Source organism: Mandrillus leucophaeus, unplaced genomic scaffold (genome assembly GCF_000951045.1).
Source record: "Mandrillus leucophaeus isolate KB7577 unplaced genomic scaffold, Mleu.le_1.0 Scaffold507, whole genome shotgun sequence".
NCBI classification, from domain to species: domain Eukaryota; kingdom Metazoa; phylum Chordata; class Mammalia; order Primates; family Cercopithecidae; genus Mandrillus; species Mandrillus leucophaeus.
The window spans coordinates 905,502-921,382 of record NW_012105442.1 but is presented as its reverse complement, the minus strand read 5'-3'; the positions used below and the strand labels follow the sequence as shown (position 1 = coordinate 921,382).

Sequence of the window (15,881 nt, the reverse complement as noted above, 5' to 3'; positions counted from 1 at the left end):
AACCCAGGAGGCAGAGGTTGCAGTGAGCTGAGACCGTGCCACTGTACTCCAGCCTGGGCAAGAAGAGCAAAACTCCATCTCAAAAAAACAAAACAAAAAGAAAAAAACAAAAAAAACCCCAACAAACCTATCACTCAATGTTGCATGATGTGGAATGTCAGGCCTCACTATAAACATGTGTATTTAAATCTTGGTTAAAATTTTAGTCTCATGATTATGCAAATTAAAGCCTAACCAAATCCCTAACATATATAACTTCCCAATTTGTTTGGATCTGCCCTAACATCCAACAGGGGAGAATTAAAACAAACCAATTAAACAAAGAGTTGGCCGTGCACTATGGCTCACACCTGTAATTCCAGCACTTTGGGAGGCCAAGTCAGGAGGATCACTCGAGGCCAGCAGTTCAAGATCAGCCTGGGCAATATAGTGAGATCCAGTCTCTATTTAAATAAATGAATGATCGATTTAATTTAGGAAAAGACCTGACCTCCAGCTAATGCCCCACTTTTGCAAGAATCAGCTACTATGTCAAGTGTGGTAGGCTTATGTTAACCGTCCTCTCTATCAGCAAGCTCCTGCTTTCCCCCACAAAGCACAGCAAAATAACGCAAAAGCAGCTGCAATGTGAAGGCTCCCTTTACCCACCAGGAATCCAAACACAAACAAGAATTCCAGTGAAAGACAGACACCTTCGAGAAACTGAAGCCAGAGATGGGACAGCTTAAATGAAACCTTCCCATGCCCAAGGGTTCAGCAGTTGCTGGGATGCCAAAAGAAGAGGGAGATTCAGCATGGAATCAGAGAGGGTTAGCGCTCAAGCAAAGAGTGACAGTGGCCGGGCCCTCACCTCGGGGATCAGCCGCCTCCTCTTCACGCCGGGGACAGAGTCTAGCAGGCCATCGCTGACCAGCTGCTTTCGTTTGCTGGAGTCCTGCAGGGCAGCGAGGACGCTGTCCACAGAGTGCTTCTCCGAAGTCCTGGAATTCACGGAGCAGTCCAGAGCAGCATCTTCGGCCTCCGTCTCCACTTTCACAGTGATACTTTTTAGAACTGTGTCAGAGAAGAAATAGGGCTCAGTGGGAAAAACCAGGGCTGCTCAGAAATCAGCAGGGTTCTCTGAGCAGCAGGGTGTCTGTGGGCCGCTCTTTGACACCAGCCCTCAGATAATGATGTCTAGTCATAACAAACCTGTGCTTTCCAACAATGCAATCTTTATCTCACTGCGCTAGTGCTATACAATAAAGCCATGTTCCAAGAGCATTTAGTTCAAATTGGTTTAAACATATTTTTGGGGAGGGAAGGCAGTGGAAGCAGAGAACTAAAATATTATCTTTTTGTGCTTTAAAAAAGTAACTTTTAAAAAGAGACACAAGGTGCTTATAACAAGTGTGTGGGTGGAGGGGGATGGGAACTGGGTAACAAGTGTGAGGGTGGAGGGGAGTTTTCACTATATAACTTTGTATATTTTTGGACCATGTGAATGTATGACCTAATGAAAAGTATTCAGTTAAAAACATTTTCTAAAAAGGGCATTTTTTTTTTACCTTCTTCTACATCTTCGGTGAATTCAGTTGAGTTCATCTTCTAGTCCACTAAATAAAAAGACAAAGACAATGTATTGACTTATTGCTTGATTTATTTCTTTATTTTCTCTACCCACAGAAAATCCTCTTACCCTCCCAACCCCGGCTCCAGGTAACAGAGCAGCACAGCACTGTGGAAGCATGTGTCCTCCTAATTTTCTCTGCAGACACTCAGAGCAGCTAGACCTTGTGCATCCCTGCTGGGAGCTCTTCTCCAAGACTTTATGTGAGCAGAACATGTCTTATAGCATCCACTGACAGCCACTTACTGAGCCATGGGAACATTACATGAACAAATCAAGTCTTAAAAAAGACTCCAATTTTAATTATCTCTTTTAAGTCCATGCTTATAAATTCCAGCCACGAAACAAAGAGGCTGAAGGATGGGGGTTACGGATCCTGAAATCTTACGACTACAGGTCATCAACAGAACTGTGCTGCCCATGACATGAAGGTGGCTACTAGCCACAACTGGCTACTGAGGACTCAAAATGTGGCTAGTCCAAGGGAGATGTGCTGTAAGTGTAAAACACACACCAAATCTCAGACTTAGCTTAGTAACAGAAATGCAAAATATCTCACTAATAATTCTTTCTTGTGTTTTAGAGGAAAGGTCTCACTCTTGTTACCCTGGCTGGAGTACAGTAGCACCATCATGGCTCATTGCAGCCTCTGATTCCTGGCTTCAAGCAATCCTCCTGCCTCAGCCTCTGGAATGGCTAGCACTACAGGGATCACATGCCGCCACACACAGTTAATTTAAAGACATTTTTTGTAGAGATGGGGTTTCACTATATTGACCAGGCTGATCTTGAACTCTTCAAGCGATCCTTCCACCTTGGCCTCCCAAAGTGCTGGGATTACACGTGTGAGCCACTGTGCCCAGACCTAATAATTGTTTTATATTGATTATATGTTGAAATAATATTTTGGACTTACTGGGCTAAACACAATACTTTATTTCATTTATTTATTTATGAAACAGTCTTGCTCTGCCACCAGGCTGGAGTGTAGTGGCACGATCTTGGCTCACTGCAACCTCCGCCTCCTGGGTTCAAGTGATTCTCCTGCCTCAGCCTCCCGGGTAGCTGGGACTACAGGCATGCGCCACCATGCCCAGCTAATTTTTTGTATATTTAGTAGAGACGGGGTTTCACCATGTTGGCCAGGATGGTCTTGATCTCTTTGACCTCGTGATCCACCCACCACAGTCTCTCAAAGTGCTAGGATTATAGGTGTGAGCCACCGTGCCTGGCCAATACAATACTGTATTAAAACTAATTTTATCTGCCTTTTAAAATGTGGCTACTAGAAAATTTTAAATTACATATGTGGGTCACATTATATTTCTTAGTAGATAGTGTTAGTATAGCCCTTCCTTCAGAAGCAACAAAGAGAAAAAGGTGCTGTGGATTTTTTTTGTTTGTTTTTTTGAGACAGTCTTGCTCTGTTGCCCAGGCTGGAGTGCAGTGGCGTGATCTCGGCTCACTGCAACCTCCGCCTCCCAGGTTCAAGTGCTTCTCCTGCCTCAACCTCCCAAGTAGATGGGACTACAGGCGCATGCCACCGCTCCCAGCAAATTTTTAGTATTTTTAGGAGAGACAGGGTTTCATCATGTTAGCCAGGATGGTCTCAGTCTCCTGACCTCGTGATCCGCCCACCTCAGCCTCCCAAAGTGCTGGGATTTGAGGTGTGAGCCACTGCACCCGGCGGTGCTGTGGATTTTTAAGTGTAGGGCTTTGGAGCTCCACACAGTCTGGTCCAAACAGACCAGGTGAGGGAATTAAGCAAGAAAGGGGGACAGTGCTTTGTTCCAGGCTGCAGGATCTGAAGCAGAACCTGCCCCTGCTCCCACTGCCCCAACTGGAATGGAACTGACACCATGAGGCAAAGTACCACTAAAACAAAACAAACAAAATTATCACTAATAATTAGAGATCCCCTGAATACCATGACAGCATGTACATAAATAGTACAAGATACAAAGGTAGTAACATTTGGAGAAGAATATACATTGCAACCTTTAATGTTAACACTGGGGAGTTGTGATCCCCACAACTGATTAAGCTGACTACAAACACAGAGTTCTCATTTTGGTTGAGGATGACTGGAGAGCAGGACCAAGAAGTATCTCTTAAGAAATTTCTGGCCGGGAACGGTGGCTCATGCCTATAATCCCAGCACTTTGGGAGGCCAAGGCGGGCAGATCACCTGGGGTCAGAAGTTCAACACCAGCCTGACCAACATGGTGAAATCCCATCTCTACTAAAAATACAAAAATTAGCTAGGCACAGCGGCGCACACCTATAGTCCCAGCTACTTGGGAGGCTGAGGCAGAAGAATTGCTTGAACCCGAGAGGCAGAGGTTACAGTGAGCCAAGATCGCGCCACTATACTCCAGCCTGGGCGACTGAGTGACTCTGTCTCAAAAAAAAAAAAGAAAGAAAGAAACTCTGTAAAGCCATCTAAAATGTTCAGTGAACCATTCAAGGAGTAGCCACAGAATGGTGCGTGTTTGACATACAGTACCTGTTTTAGACGGCTGAATGGGGCGGGGATGGCAGCAAGAGGGAGAGTGTGTCTGGGTGATCCATGAGCATAATCATCACTGCAAAGGTTACTAATAATGGCAACACATACAGTGCTTATGATGTGAAGTACTATTCTCAGTGCAAGAACAGTGCACAATAGTGCAAGACAGGCACAATTCTTTACATCCCTGTATTGCTAATTTTCAGAGGAATGAGAAAAGCAAAATGAGATTTATTTGAAACTGAAAATAATTCCTACTCACCAAGCCTCTCCTACCTGAAAAAACATTACATACAGTGTGATATTGATAGAAAACAAATAATAAGTCAACTTCAAGAGTCTGAGAACTATTTTACCAGAGGCAAATTTTAGTGGAAAATTTTAAATTTTTCCACTGTATTTAAAGGAACTATACCTCGCTTTGGATCACCATCATCTGAGCTGGGTGTCTCTGAGCGGCTAGGAAGGCTGGACAATGCCAGGCAGAAATTCAAGACCAGATTCCCAGCCTGGTAGGAGGTCTCTCAAGGAAACACACTGCAGGTCACCTGAATGCCCCTGCCCTTGGAAACTGCCATGGTCATATAACCCATTCCTGCCAATCAAGGGGAGTTCTGAGATGCAGAACAGATGGGGAGAAACGATGGCTGTCAGAGATGGGCATACTGTATAAAACAAATTACATTTGGCAAGGCAGAGAGGGAGGGGACGGCGGTTGGTTTATCTGGGGAGGAAAAGGGTCACGGTGAAAGAAAAATTGCAAAGAGTCAAAGATTGTGGTAAGCGGAAAGCATTAAAAGGTTGGGCAAATACTAGAACAAAACAAAACAGGCTTCGATGAAAGAACGCAGCAGACAGGGCTACGGGTGGTGAGAAGGGCAGTATATTTATCTGCCATTATATTCGCCCAACCATGTGTCTCTGGCAGGCCCATCACATAGGGAGCAGTGCAGGGCGGGAGTCCAGGCTGCCGCATGGAGCCTGCTGGGAATGCGGCGTGGTGAGCAGAAAGCCTACTTTCTGTTTTTTTTTTATTTTTCCTTGTTTCCAGTGGGGTTGGAAGGAGGCTATTTTCTGAACCACCACCATCTGACCCTAGAGCAGGCAATTTGGCCTCTGAATTCTGAGCCCCTAGAAAGTGATGAAGGAAGAGCACAATCTCAGCCACCTGCAGTGGGCAGAGACCCCAGAGGGCTCATGCAGCTGAGGTGGGAGGAAGGGGTGCTGGTGCGGCTGCCTGGGCATTCAAGACACCGAGTGCCTGTGCTTTGGAAAACACTTCCGTATCCATTTATAGACCAGTGACAGATGCTAGGTTAGCCCAGAAGTAGCCCAGAACACAGCATGGTGGGCCCCTTCCCTCCAGGCTAGCAAATCAGCCTCCCTTATTAAGAAGCTGGGGAATTTCCCATTTGCAAGGCCTGGAAACCTCACACCTGCCCCTGGCTTGCACCGTGGGAGTGAGGTGAGCATCCCCTGTAACATCTGCAGCCCACCAACTTCACGCCAGGCACTGGGCTGGCCACTGCATGTGTGCCTGTGCCTCACCCGGAGCTATTTTAGTTCCAATTTCAACACATAGAGAAACCCAGGACAGGTAACTCCTCCAGTGTCACATCACTGAGTGGCAGAACCTGGATTCAAATCCAGTCTTTCTGTGCCTTCCCTCAGCCAGCCAGGGAGGAAATAATAGAGTCTTCACTCTTTTGTTAAGCTTCTTCTGATGAACCATGGGCCTGTTTCCAGACTTGAGTCCCTCTATCCAACAGCACCAGGAAACCAAGTCTCCTTCTGCCTCCCTTAGCACTCTGGAAAGCCAGTCTGCTCCGAGGGTAGAACAGACTCCACCCCACATTACAGAAAAGCTTCTACAAGAGGGACGCGTAGCCACTCCCTTCATCCCCAGCTGACGCAGGGACAGCACATCAACAACGTCACAGCTGGGCAGAAAGGGGATGGGGAGCACATTGCTACCTCCATTTCCTGGTCACCTGCCCAGATGAGGGTCACAAGCTCTGCTTCTCCTGGGTGGACACCCAGCACCCAGATGCCTAGCATGCCACAGACATTCCTCTCGCCTGCCTGACTACAGGCTATGTAGGTGCTGCCACAACTACCCAACTACCGCAGCACCTGCCTCCTAAAGGCTGCTGTGAGCATTCCCTTTGCCTCCTGGACTCTGGAGAACTTCTCATTCTGACATTCTCTCACTTTCAAAACGCTCTCATGCCTCCCACCACAGACCTCAAATTACGGGACAGTCAACACATCTGCACATTCCCCAAAATCAACTTTCTCCCCAAGGGATGTCTGTTCTACGTCCCTCAGACAGCTGAGCTAAGCCTAGGAAAAAAGAAAAAGAAAAAGAGGCCAGGCACGGTGTCTCACACCTGTAATCCCAGCACTTTAGGAGGCCAAGGCAGGTGGATCACCTGAGGACGGGAATTGAAGACCAGCCTGACCAACACGGAGAAACCACCTCTCTCCTAAAAACACAAAATTAGCCGGGCGTGGTGGCACGCGCCTGTAATCCCAGCCACTCAGGAGGCTGAGGCAGGAGAATCGCTTGAACCCGGGAGGCCTGGGCAATAAGAGCGAAACTCCATCCCAAAAAAAAAAGAAAAAGAAAAACAGAAAGGAAAAAGAGAAGGCCGGGTGCAGTGGCTCACATCTGTAATCCCAGCACTTTGGGAACCCAAGGCAGGTGGATCACGAGGTCAGGAGATCCAGAACATCCTGGCTAACACAGTGAAACCCGTCTCTACTTTCAAAAAAAAAAAAAAAAAATTAGCCGGGCGTGGTGGCGGCGCCTGTAGTCCCAGCTACTCAGGAGGCTGAGGCAGGAGAATGGTGTGAACCCAGGAGGCGGAGCTTGCAGTGAGCCGAGATCGCGCCACTGCACTCCAGCCTGGGCAACAGAGTAAGACTCTGTCTCAAAAAAAAAGGAAAGAAAGAAAAGAAAAAACAGAAACAAACGAAAAAGAAAGAAGAAAAAGGAAAAAGAGAGAAGTCCTGACCAAGCCAAGGGAAAATTTAAACAAAAGAAGGAGACGTGTGTCCATGAGACCCATGCAGTTTGCAGCTGCCTGGAGTTAAAATGCCACAGGTTTCAAGACGTGAGAGAGCAACTCCCAAACAAGACTAATCTCTGGTGGTTAATTTAATAAGTGAAAATGCTTCTGTGTTTTTCTTAAACAAATAGCCTAGGAAGCCCCAGGCAAAATGACTGTCATTGGTACAAAAAGGTTTTAAATGTTGCAGAGCTTACAGGAATATATATATAATTTTATTTAAATGCCTAGTAGTCTCTGTCCTGCAGAGAGAGATAAGCACTGTTCAATCTTCCATTCAGGGCACATGGGTGAGGAAAGATTAGAAGGTCATCAGAAAAGCCTTCAGTTTACAAAAAGCACAAAAAGGCGGATAATCCCGAATGTTCAGAAATAACAAGATGCTTTAGCCACTCAAATATCAAATTACAATGCATAAGTTGTTTAAATTGGCTACATAAATCTAGTAACTTGCAGGGCTTAGGGCTACTTCTATGCTTCATGCTGCAATCCTGATGAATCTGAATCCTGACTACCAGCATGCACCTGCCTTGACTGGAAGGGACACTGAGGAGGGAAGAAAGGCTGTGAAGAAAGGCAAGGAAAAGGCAGAGAAGTGAGAACCATTCATTGCTGCTTAGGAAGAACCACATCACAGAGAGATGGAAAAGCTGGAAAGAGTTACACATTATAGGACACTTCACCTTTTTAGAGTTCATTTTAAGAGGGAAGATACATTATGTGGCTTTTCCCCATTTTTTATCAGGTAATATAGTCATGCCTTAGTATCCTCAGGGGGTTGGTTCCAAGACTCCCAATGACACCCAAATCCGCAGATATTCAAGTCCCTGATAAAAAAAAATAGCGTAATATTTGCATGTAACCTATGTACATCCTCCTGTATACTTTAAATCATCTCCAGATTACTTATAATAATGCAGTGTAAGTGGTATGTAAATAGTGGTTATAGTGTATAGCTTTTTCTTGGTATAATTTTTTACTGGTTTTTCTTTTGGATTTTTTTTTTTTTTTTTTTTTTTTAAGAGGGGTTCTGTCACCTAGGCTGGAGTGCAGTGGTGTGATCGTGGCTCACTATAGCCTTAACCTCCTGGACTCAAGCCATCCTCCCACCTCAGCCTCCCAAGTAGCTGGGACCACAGGCATGTGCCACCACACATGGCTAATTTTTTATTTTGTAGAGACAGGCCTCCCTACGTTGCCCAAGCTGCTCTCAGACTCTGGGGCTCAAGCAATTAACCCACCTCGACCTTCCAAAGTGCTGGGATTAGAGGCGTGAGCCACTGTGTCCAGCTCCAGCTTCTGGAATATTTTCTACCTGCAGTTGGATGAACCTGTAGATGTGGCGGGGCCGACTGTACATCCACACAGAACAAAAATCAGCAAGCACAAAAGGATATTTGGTTAAATAGTCCCCTGTCGGCTGGGCGCAGTGGCTCACACTTGTAATTCCAGCACTTTGGGAGGCCGAGCCAGGCGGATCATGAGGTCAAGAGATGGAGACCATCCTGGTCAACATGGTGAAACCCTATCTCTACTAAAAATACAAAAATTAGCTGGGCATGGAGGCACCCACCTGTAGTCCCAGCTACTTAGGAGGCTGAGGCAGGAGAATCGCTTGAACCTGGGAGGCGGAGGTTGCAGTGAGCCAAGATCGCGCCACTGCACTCCAATCTGGGCGGCAGAGAAAGACTCTGTCTCAAAAAAAAAAAAAAAACAGAGAACTGGGATAGAAGATGACATGGTCATCTAAGCAGGGGGCAGTTGATCAGGCTCACTGGCCTTTTCCCTGCCAAGCCCACAGATTTCCATAAGGACATTCTCTAGTACACCCACAGGCGGCTGGGAGTGGCCCGGGGTACCTTTCTATCAAGTTCTTTGAACAGTTGGTTGCTGTGGAGAGAGCAGACAGACCTGGTCTTTTGTGACAGCAGCGTAAGCCTAATCAGAGCTGCCAGAGGCCTGCGGGCCAGGGAGTCACACAGGACAAGCGGCAGGCCCAGAAATGGGAAGTACTTGGGCTTCCTGCAACCTGGAGGTTCAAATTCCAGCCAGCTGACTCCGGATTTTACCCTGCTAGATCAGAGATGTCCTCGCCACTGGGCTGAGGTGCCAGTCCGGGAAGACCTGGACCCAGCAGCCCTGACCTCATGTCACTCAGGGGCAAATACCCCTTGTCCCCTAAGAGCTGTTTCCAGATGTAAACTGAAGCAAACGCTACCAGAAGATTCCCTAGAGAATGTGGGCCCCAGAACAGGAATGTGATTGGAATCTGAGACAATGGGGATGGTGGCTGTGTGGCCCCTACCACACACAGAAGGTAAAGTGGAGAGAATATGCTCAGTCATTAACAAAACAAACTCAAGGATTTTAAAAATTTAACCAAGACCTAAACCTTACTTCAGTCTTTTCACAATTGCCATATGTCTGATTTGATTTCAAGGAACCTCTCTGCTACAGGTGACACTGACTTCTAAAAATTAAACCTAGAAGACGGCGACGGTAGTTAGTATTCGTGTGGCACAGGCTCCGCATTCTAAATGTTACATATGTCAATGCACACAGTCCACACGAGCACTGCTTCTTGTGCAGATAGGGAACGGGGTGGCGGGTGGGGGCGCGGTGCATTTGTGCCGGCCGAGGGATGCCGCCAAGACCAAGGAGCAGGAAGGGTCTTCCCGGCGTGAGAGCTTCATTTCAGCCTTCCAAAGAAGCTGGGACTGAGGAATGGGTCATGATCTCCTGGCTTTCTTTCCCTCTTCCTGCTAACTGTGAGCGGGGTGCAGGTGCATGAGCAAGTCACCTAGCCAGATGGGCCAGCCTGTGACCAAGGCAGGAACTAGTGCAGGCGACCCCCCTAAAAATGGAATTGTCCACTAAACTTTGGAGTCAGATGGAACTGCATGAAACCCTGGCTTTTAATCCAGGTTTTTCATTTTTTTTCCCCCCCAGAGATGGGGGTCTTGCTCTGTTACCCAGGCAGAGTGCAGTAGTATGATCAGAGCTCACTGTAGCCTTGAACTCCTGTGCTCCAGCTCCTGTAATAGGAGCTGGACACATCTACCTCACCTCATCAAGTTTTTGTGAAAATTACAAAGGAGAAAGTGTCTGACACATAGCACTGAATGTTACCTATTATAAAGCTGCTGCGCTTTTTTTTTTTTTTAAGAAAAAGATGTTTAAAGTGCATTTTATTTTTTTATTTTTTTGAGACAAAGTCTCATTCTGTCGCCCAGGCTGGAGTGCAGTGGCATGATCTCGGCTCACTGCAAGCTTTCCCTCCTGGGTTCAAGCGATTCTCCTGCCTCAGCCTCCCAAGTAGCTGGGATTACAGGCATGCGCCACCATGCCTGATTAATTCCTATATTTTCAGTAGAGACGGGGTTTTACCATGTTGGCCAGGCTGGCCTTGAACTCCTGGCCTCAAGTGATCCACCCGCCTCGGCCTCCCAAAGTTCTGGGATTACAGGTGAGAGCCACCCCCACCCAGCCTAAAGTATATTTTAATAGTGAATTTTTAAGAACTGCAAATTAAATAAAATGGCTTAAAAGATTAAAAAGGTTTAGTAACTTTTCTTTCCAATGAAACAGAAACTGGAGGGAGGGGGATGAAACCAAATAAAACGCTCTCCCTGAGGACAGGAAGAATGTTCCCATGCCATCTACTCTAGTGCCGTGGGTCTCTGGGTTCACAGGACCGGCTGGGAGCCTCAAGGCTCTCAGGACCCAGCCCCCTTGGCAGTGGCATCCTGCCCAAGGGACTTGCAGGACATGTTCGCAATTTGTTTTTATTTTTAGGCACATCTGCAAATGCAGTTTGAAAAATACCAGTCCTCATAAAACCAGGGCAATTTTCCCCTGAGTTTTTCTAAAGCTGTAATTGTAGCTGCCTTCCTTATTCAGTCAGAGCACAACCTCATCTTCCAGCATGCAGCCAAGCACAGCCGCACAACCCTGCCTGCGCGCCTGTGATTTGGCGTCTTAATCTGGTCACTCGCGTCTTCTGAGTCTTGAGTAAATGTGCCATCTTCCCCAGCTAAGAAGTTCCACTTACGTTCTCCCCAACCTCATGGAGGGCTACCTTCTCACATGGCTCACAGGAGACTCTGCTTATTAACCTGGTATGCAAAAGCTGAGGCTCAAGGTGGAAGGAGGGATCCCACGTTCCAGCATCCAACCATGTGACCGACTGCACAACAGTGACTAATTATCCTAGGAGGTATAAACTGAGTTTCCGCTGCACTTCCCATTTTTTCAAGTGTTTTATCTTGTGATCACACAAGCTAATTAGGGTTTACTGCACCCCTAATCCTAAGCAAGCCTTGGTCCTTCCCTTTGTCAGCTCCACATTCAAACCAACAGCCCGGGACATACAAGAAAAGGCCAGCAAATAACTTATTCAATTGAGCAATCAATGCCCTGATACTGATGCAACTATGTTTCACTAGTCAGAGATAACTGAAAATCAGACAAGAGGAGAGGTGGTCACAGGTAGAAAAAAAAATTGAGAGGGCTGATTGATTTGAGACGGAATCTCTGTTGCCCAGGCTGGAGTGCAGCGGCACAATCTCGGCTCTCTGCAACTCTGCATCCTGGGTTCAAGGAATTCTCCTGTGTCAGCCTCCCGAGTAGCTGGGAATACAGGCATATGCCACCACACCTGGTTAATTTTTGTATGTTTCAGTAGAGATGGGGTTTCAGCCATGTTGGCCAGGCTGGTCTCGAACTCCTGGCCTCAAGAGATCCAACCACCTCAGCCTTCTAAAGTGCTGGGATTACAGGTATGAGCCACCACACCCAGCCAAGAGGGCTGACTTTAAATACAGGTTTCAACTTGGATTAAAAATTGTGGGAGGAGAGGTGGGGATTTGGGCATAGTGGCTCATGCCTGTAATCCCATCACTTTGGGAGGCTGAGGTTGAGAGATCAGCCTGGCCAACATGACAAAACCCTGTCTCTACTAAAAATACAAAAATTAGCTGGGTATGGTGGTGCGGGCCTGTAATCTCAGCTATTTAGGAGGCTGAGGCAGGAGAATCCTCGAACCTGGGAGGTGGAGGGTCCAGTGAGCTGAGATAGTGCCACTGCACTCCAGCCCAGGTGACAGAGCAAGACTGTCTCAAAAAAAAAAAAAAAAAATCGAGGTGGGGCAGGCATAGCAGCTCACACCCGTATCTCAGCCAAAGGCAGGTGGAACACTTGAGTTTGAGACCAGCCTGGGCAATATGGTGAATCCCATCTCTATAAAAAAAATACAAAAAATTGCCAGCACGGTGGCTCACGCCTACAGCCCCAACGCTTTGGGAGGCCGACGAGGGCAGATCACTTGCAGTCAGGAGTTCGAGACCAGTCTGGCCAACATGGTGAAACCCTGTCTCTACTAAAAATACAAAAATTAGCCAGGTGTAGTGGCGGACACCTGAAATCCCAGCTACTAGGGAGGCTGAGGCAGGAGAATTGCTTGAACCCGGGAGGCAGTGGTTGCAGTGAGCTGGGATCATGCCATTGCACTACAGCCTGGGCAACAAGGGCAAAACCCTGTCTCAAAAACATTAGCCAGATGTGGTGGCACAGGCCTGTAGTTTCAGCCACCTGGGAGGCTGACGTGGAAGGATCATTTGAGCCCAGGAGGTTGAAGCTGCAGTGAGCTGTGATCGTGCCACTGCACTCCATCCTGGGTGACAGAGTGAGACCCTGACTCAAAAAAAAAAAGGAAGCTGGGCACAGTGGTGTGCACCCATAGTTCCAGCTATTTAAGAGGCTCAGGCGGAAGCATTGCTTGAGCCTAGGAGTTCAGGATCAGCCTGGTCAACACAGCCAGACCCTGTCTTACAAAAAAATGGAGGGACAGCATGGTATCAGGTGACCTGCTGAGAAAACTTCAGCTCTAAAACAACAGTTTGTAGAAGTGGTTTTCATACGAAATTTACAGACTAACATGCCAAGCATTCACTGCCACTCTTAAAACAGCCCCTCTCATGTTTAACACTCTGAAGGCTGACACTGGCATGGAGAGCTCTTAGTTTGGCATGTGTGGGGAACTTGTGGCAGCTAATCCCAGAAACCACAAGAGCTCTGGGTTGAAACAATGATGTTGCAAGAAATACTGATGTATCAGAAGCGGGAGAAGAGCATTATCAAATTTGGAGAAGGAAAGAGACTGTCAGAGCAAGGTGATACAAAGCACCAAAAAAATCAGTTTTTAGCACATTTTTGTGGGTGTGACTTTTTCTTTTTCTTTTCGAATCAGAGTCTTGCTCTGTCACCCAGGCTCCTGGAGTGCTGTATGGCACAATGTCAATTCATAGCAGCCTTCTCCTCCCGTGTTCAAGCGATTTTCCTGCTTCAGCCTCCCGAGTAGGTAGGATTACCCACCACCACGCCTGGCTAATTTTTGCATTTTTAGTAGAGACGGGGTTTCACCATGTTGGCCAGGCTGGTCTGGAACTCCTGACATCAGGTGATCCACCCGTCTCGGCCTCCCAAAGTGCTGGGATTACAGGTGTGAGCCACTGCACGCAGCCATTTAAGTTTCATTTTAAAAATTTATCCCAGTCAGGCGGTGGCTCACACCTGCAATCCCAGCACTTTGGGAGGCCGACACATGTAGATCACTTGAGCTCAGGAGTTCGAGACCAGCCTGGCCAACATGGTGAAACCCCATATCTACTAAACATATAAAAAATTAGCCAGGTTTGGTGGCGCATACCTGTAGTCCCAGCTACTTGAAAGGCTGAGGTGGGAGGATCGCTTGAGCCTGGGAGTCAGTGGTTGCAATGGGTTGAGACTGTGCCACTGCACTCCAGGTTGGGTGAAAGAGAGAGAACCTGCCTCAAAAATTCCCAGAGTAAAATTGACTCTCTGGGAGTGTATCTTTCTATGAAAGGTAACACATGTAGGCTAGGCGTGGTGGCCCAAGCCTGTAATCTCAGCACTTTGGGAGGCCGAGGTGGGCAGATCACCTAAGGTCAGGAGTTTGAGACCAGCCTGGCCAACACGGTGAAACCCCATCTTTACTAAAAATACAAAAATTAGCCGGGTATGGTAGTGCATGCCTGTGATCCCAGTTACTTCGGAGGGTGAAGCAGAAGAATCACTTGAACATAGGAGGCGGAGGATGCACTGAGCTGAGGTTGTGCCACTGCATTCTAGCCTGGGTGACAGAGTGAGACTCAATCTCAGATTAAAAAAAAAAAAGAGAGAAAGATAACATATGTACACATCCCTATAAACACCACTAAAAGGATACAGAATAGGTTTCCCATTCCAAAGATTAATTTTACAATTAATTCCCCAAGCTTACCTTAGCCAAAATGGGAACAATGCAATTAGGTTAGCAACCAAAATCTATCACTTATCACCAAATTAGACGTGTGTGGTGGCACGCACCTGTAATCCCAGTTACTTGGGAGGCTGAGGCAGGAGAATCACTTGAACCCAGGAGACGGAGGTTGTGGTGAGCCAAGATCGTGCCACTGCACTCCAGCCTGGGCAACAGAGTGAGACTCTGTCTCAAAAAATAAAATAAAATAAATAAGCACCAGGAAAAAAAACACTACATCCCAGCCTCCCATATACAAACACCACATCATTTTTGCTGGTTGACTAGTGGACCTTCACACTTAATGTTTCTACATTATACAATTTGAGGTATTTAAACTTTTCATCATGGTGTCAGTACAATTCATACAAACATGCTGTTTAGTTTCTCATTGCTTCCAGGGGCTTTCTAGGCAGTGCTAAAAAGTAGCAGGTGAGACATTAATATAGGATATTTTCACCTAATCAAACCTGCGTCAGGACTCACTCCAATTTTTCTCTGTGTAATTATTGGACATTCTGCTATGCTTTTGCTCACACAGGGGTGCTTAGGAGCCAAGAAAGTACCCAAAGGGAGACGATGTAAAGAAAATGTGTCAATACGGCACCTTTTAATTGTTGGGATGCTGACTGTCTCGTCTGCCAGTTCCTAACTTGCTGGGCATGGGGAAGGTGGGTGGAATTACATAAAACTTTGTTATATTAGTTCTTCAGCAAGAAGATGGCATCGCTGGTAACAAAAAGAAAAAAAAAAAGGCTGGGCGCAGTGGCCCACGGCTGTAATCCCAGCACTTTGGAAGGCTAAGGCTGGCGAATGACCTGAGATCAGGAGTTCGAGACCAGCCTGACCAACATGGAGAAATCCCGTCTCTACTAAAACTATAAAACTAGCCCGGCGTGGTGGTGCGTGCCTGTAATCCCAGTTACTTGGGAGGCTGAGGCAGGAGAATCACTTGAACCCAGGAGGCGTAAGTTGCGGTGAGCCAAGATCGGGCCATTACACGTCAGCCTGGGCAACAGGTGCGAAACTCTGTCTCAAGGAAAAAAAAAAAAAGCTGGTGAGGTGGCTCACGCCTGTAATCCCAACACTTTGGGAGGCCGAGGCGAGCAGATCATGAGGTCAGGAGATCGAGACTATCCTGGCTAACACGGTGAAACCCCGTCTCTATCAAAAATACAAAAAATTAGCCAGGCCGGGTGCGGTGGCTCAAGCCTGTAATCCCAGCACTTTGGGAGGCCGAGACGGGCGGATCACGAGGTCAGGAGATCGAGGCCATCCTGGCGAAAACGGTGAAACCCCATCTCTACTAAAAAATACAAAAAAACTAGCCGGGCGAGGTGGCGGGCGCCTGTAGTCCCAGCTACTCGGGAGGCC

General features: G+C 47.1%; 1 protein-coding gene across 1 annotated transcript in view; it reads right to left on the bottom strand.

The window, feature by feature from the left end:
- Positions 1 to 15,881, bottom strand: part of BEND3 (BEN domain containing 3) — a 42,296-nt gene that overhangs the window by 24,911 nt on the left and 1,504 nt on the right. The window contains exons 2-4 of the mRNA XM_011996260.1: positions 9,587 to 9,672; positions 1,548 to 1,595; positions 851 to 1,053 (exon numbers count right to left, since the gene is read on the bottom strand). Of these exons, the coding sequence (XP_011851650.1) occupies positions 851 to 1,053; positions 1,548 to 1,584 (240 nt within the window). The 5' untranslated portion in view covers positions 1,585 to 1,595; positions 9,587 to 9,672. The remainder of the gene's footprint in view (positions 1 to 850; positions 1,054 to 1,547; positions 1,596 to 9,586; positions 9,673 to 15,881) is intronic.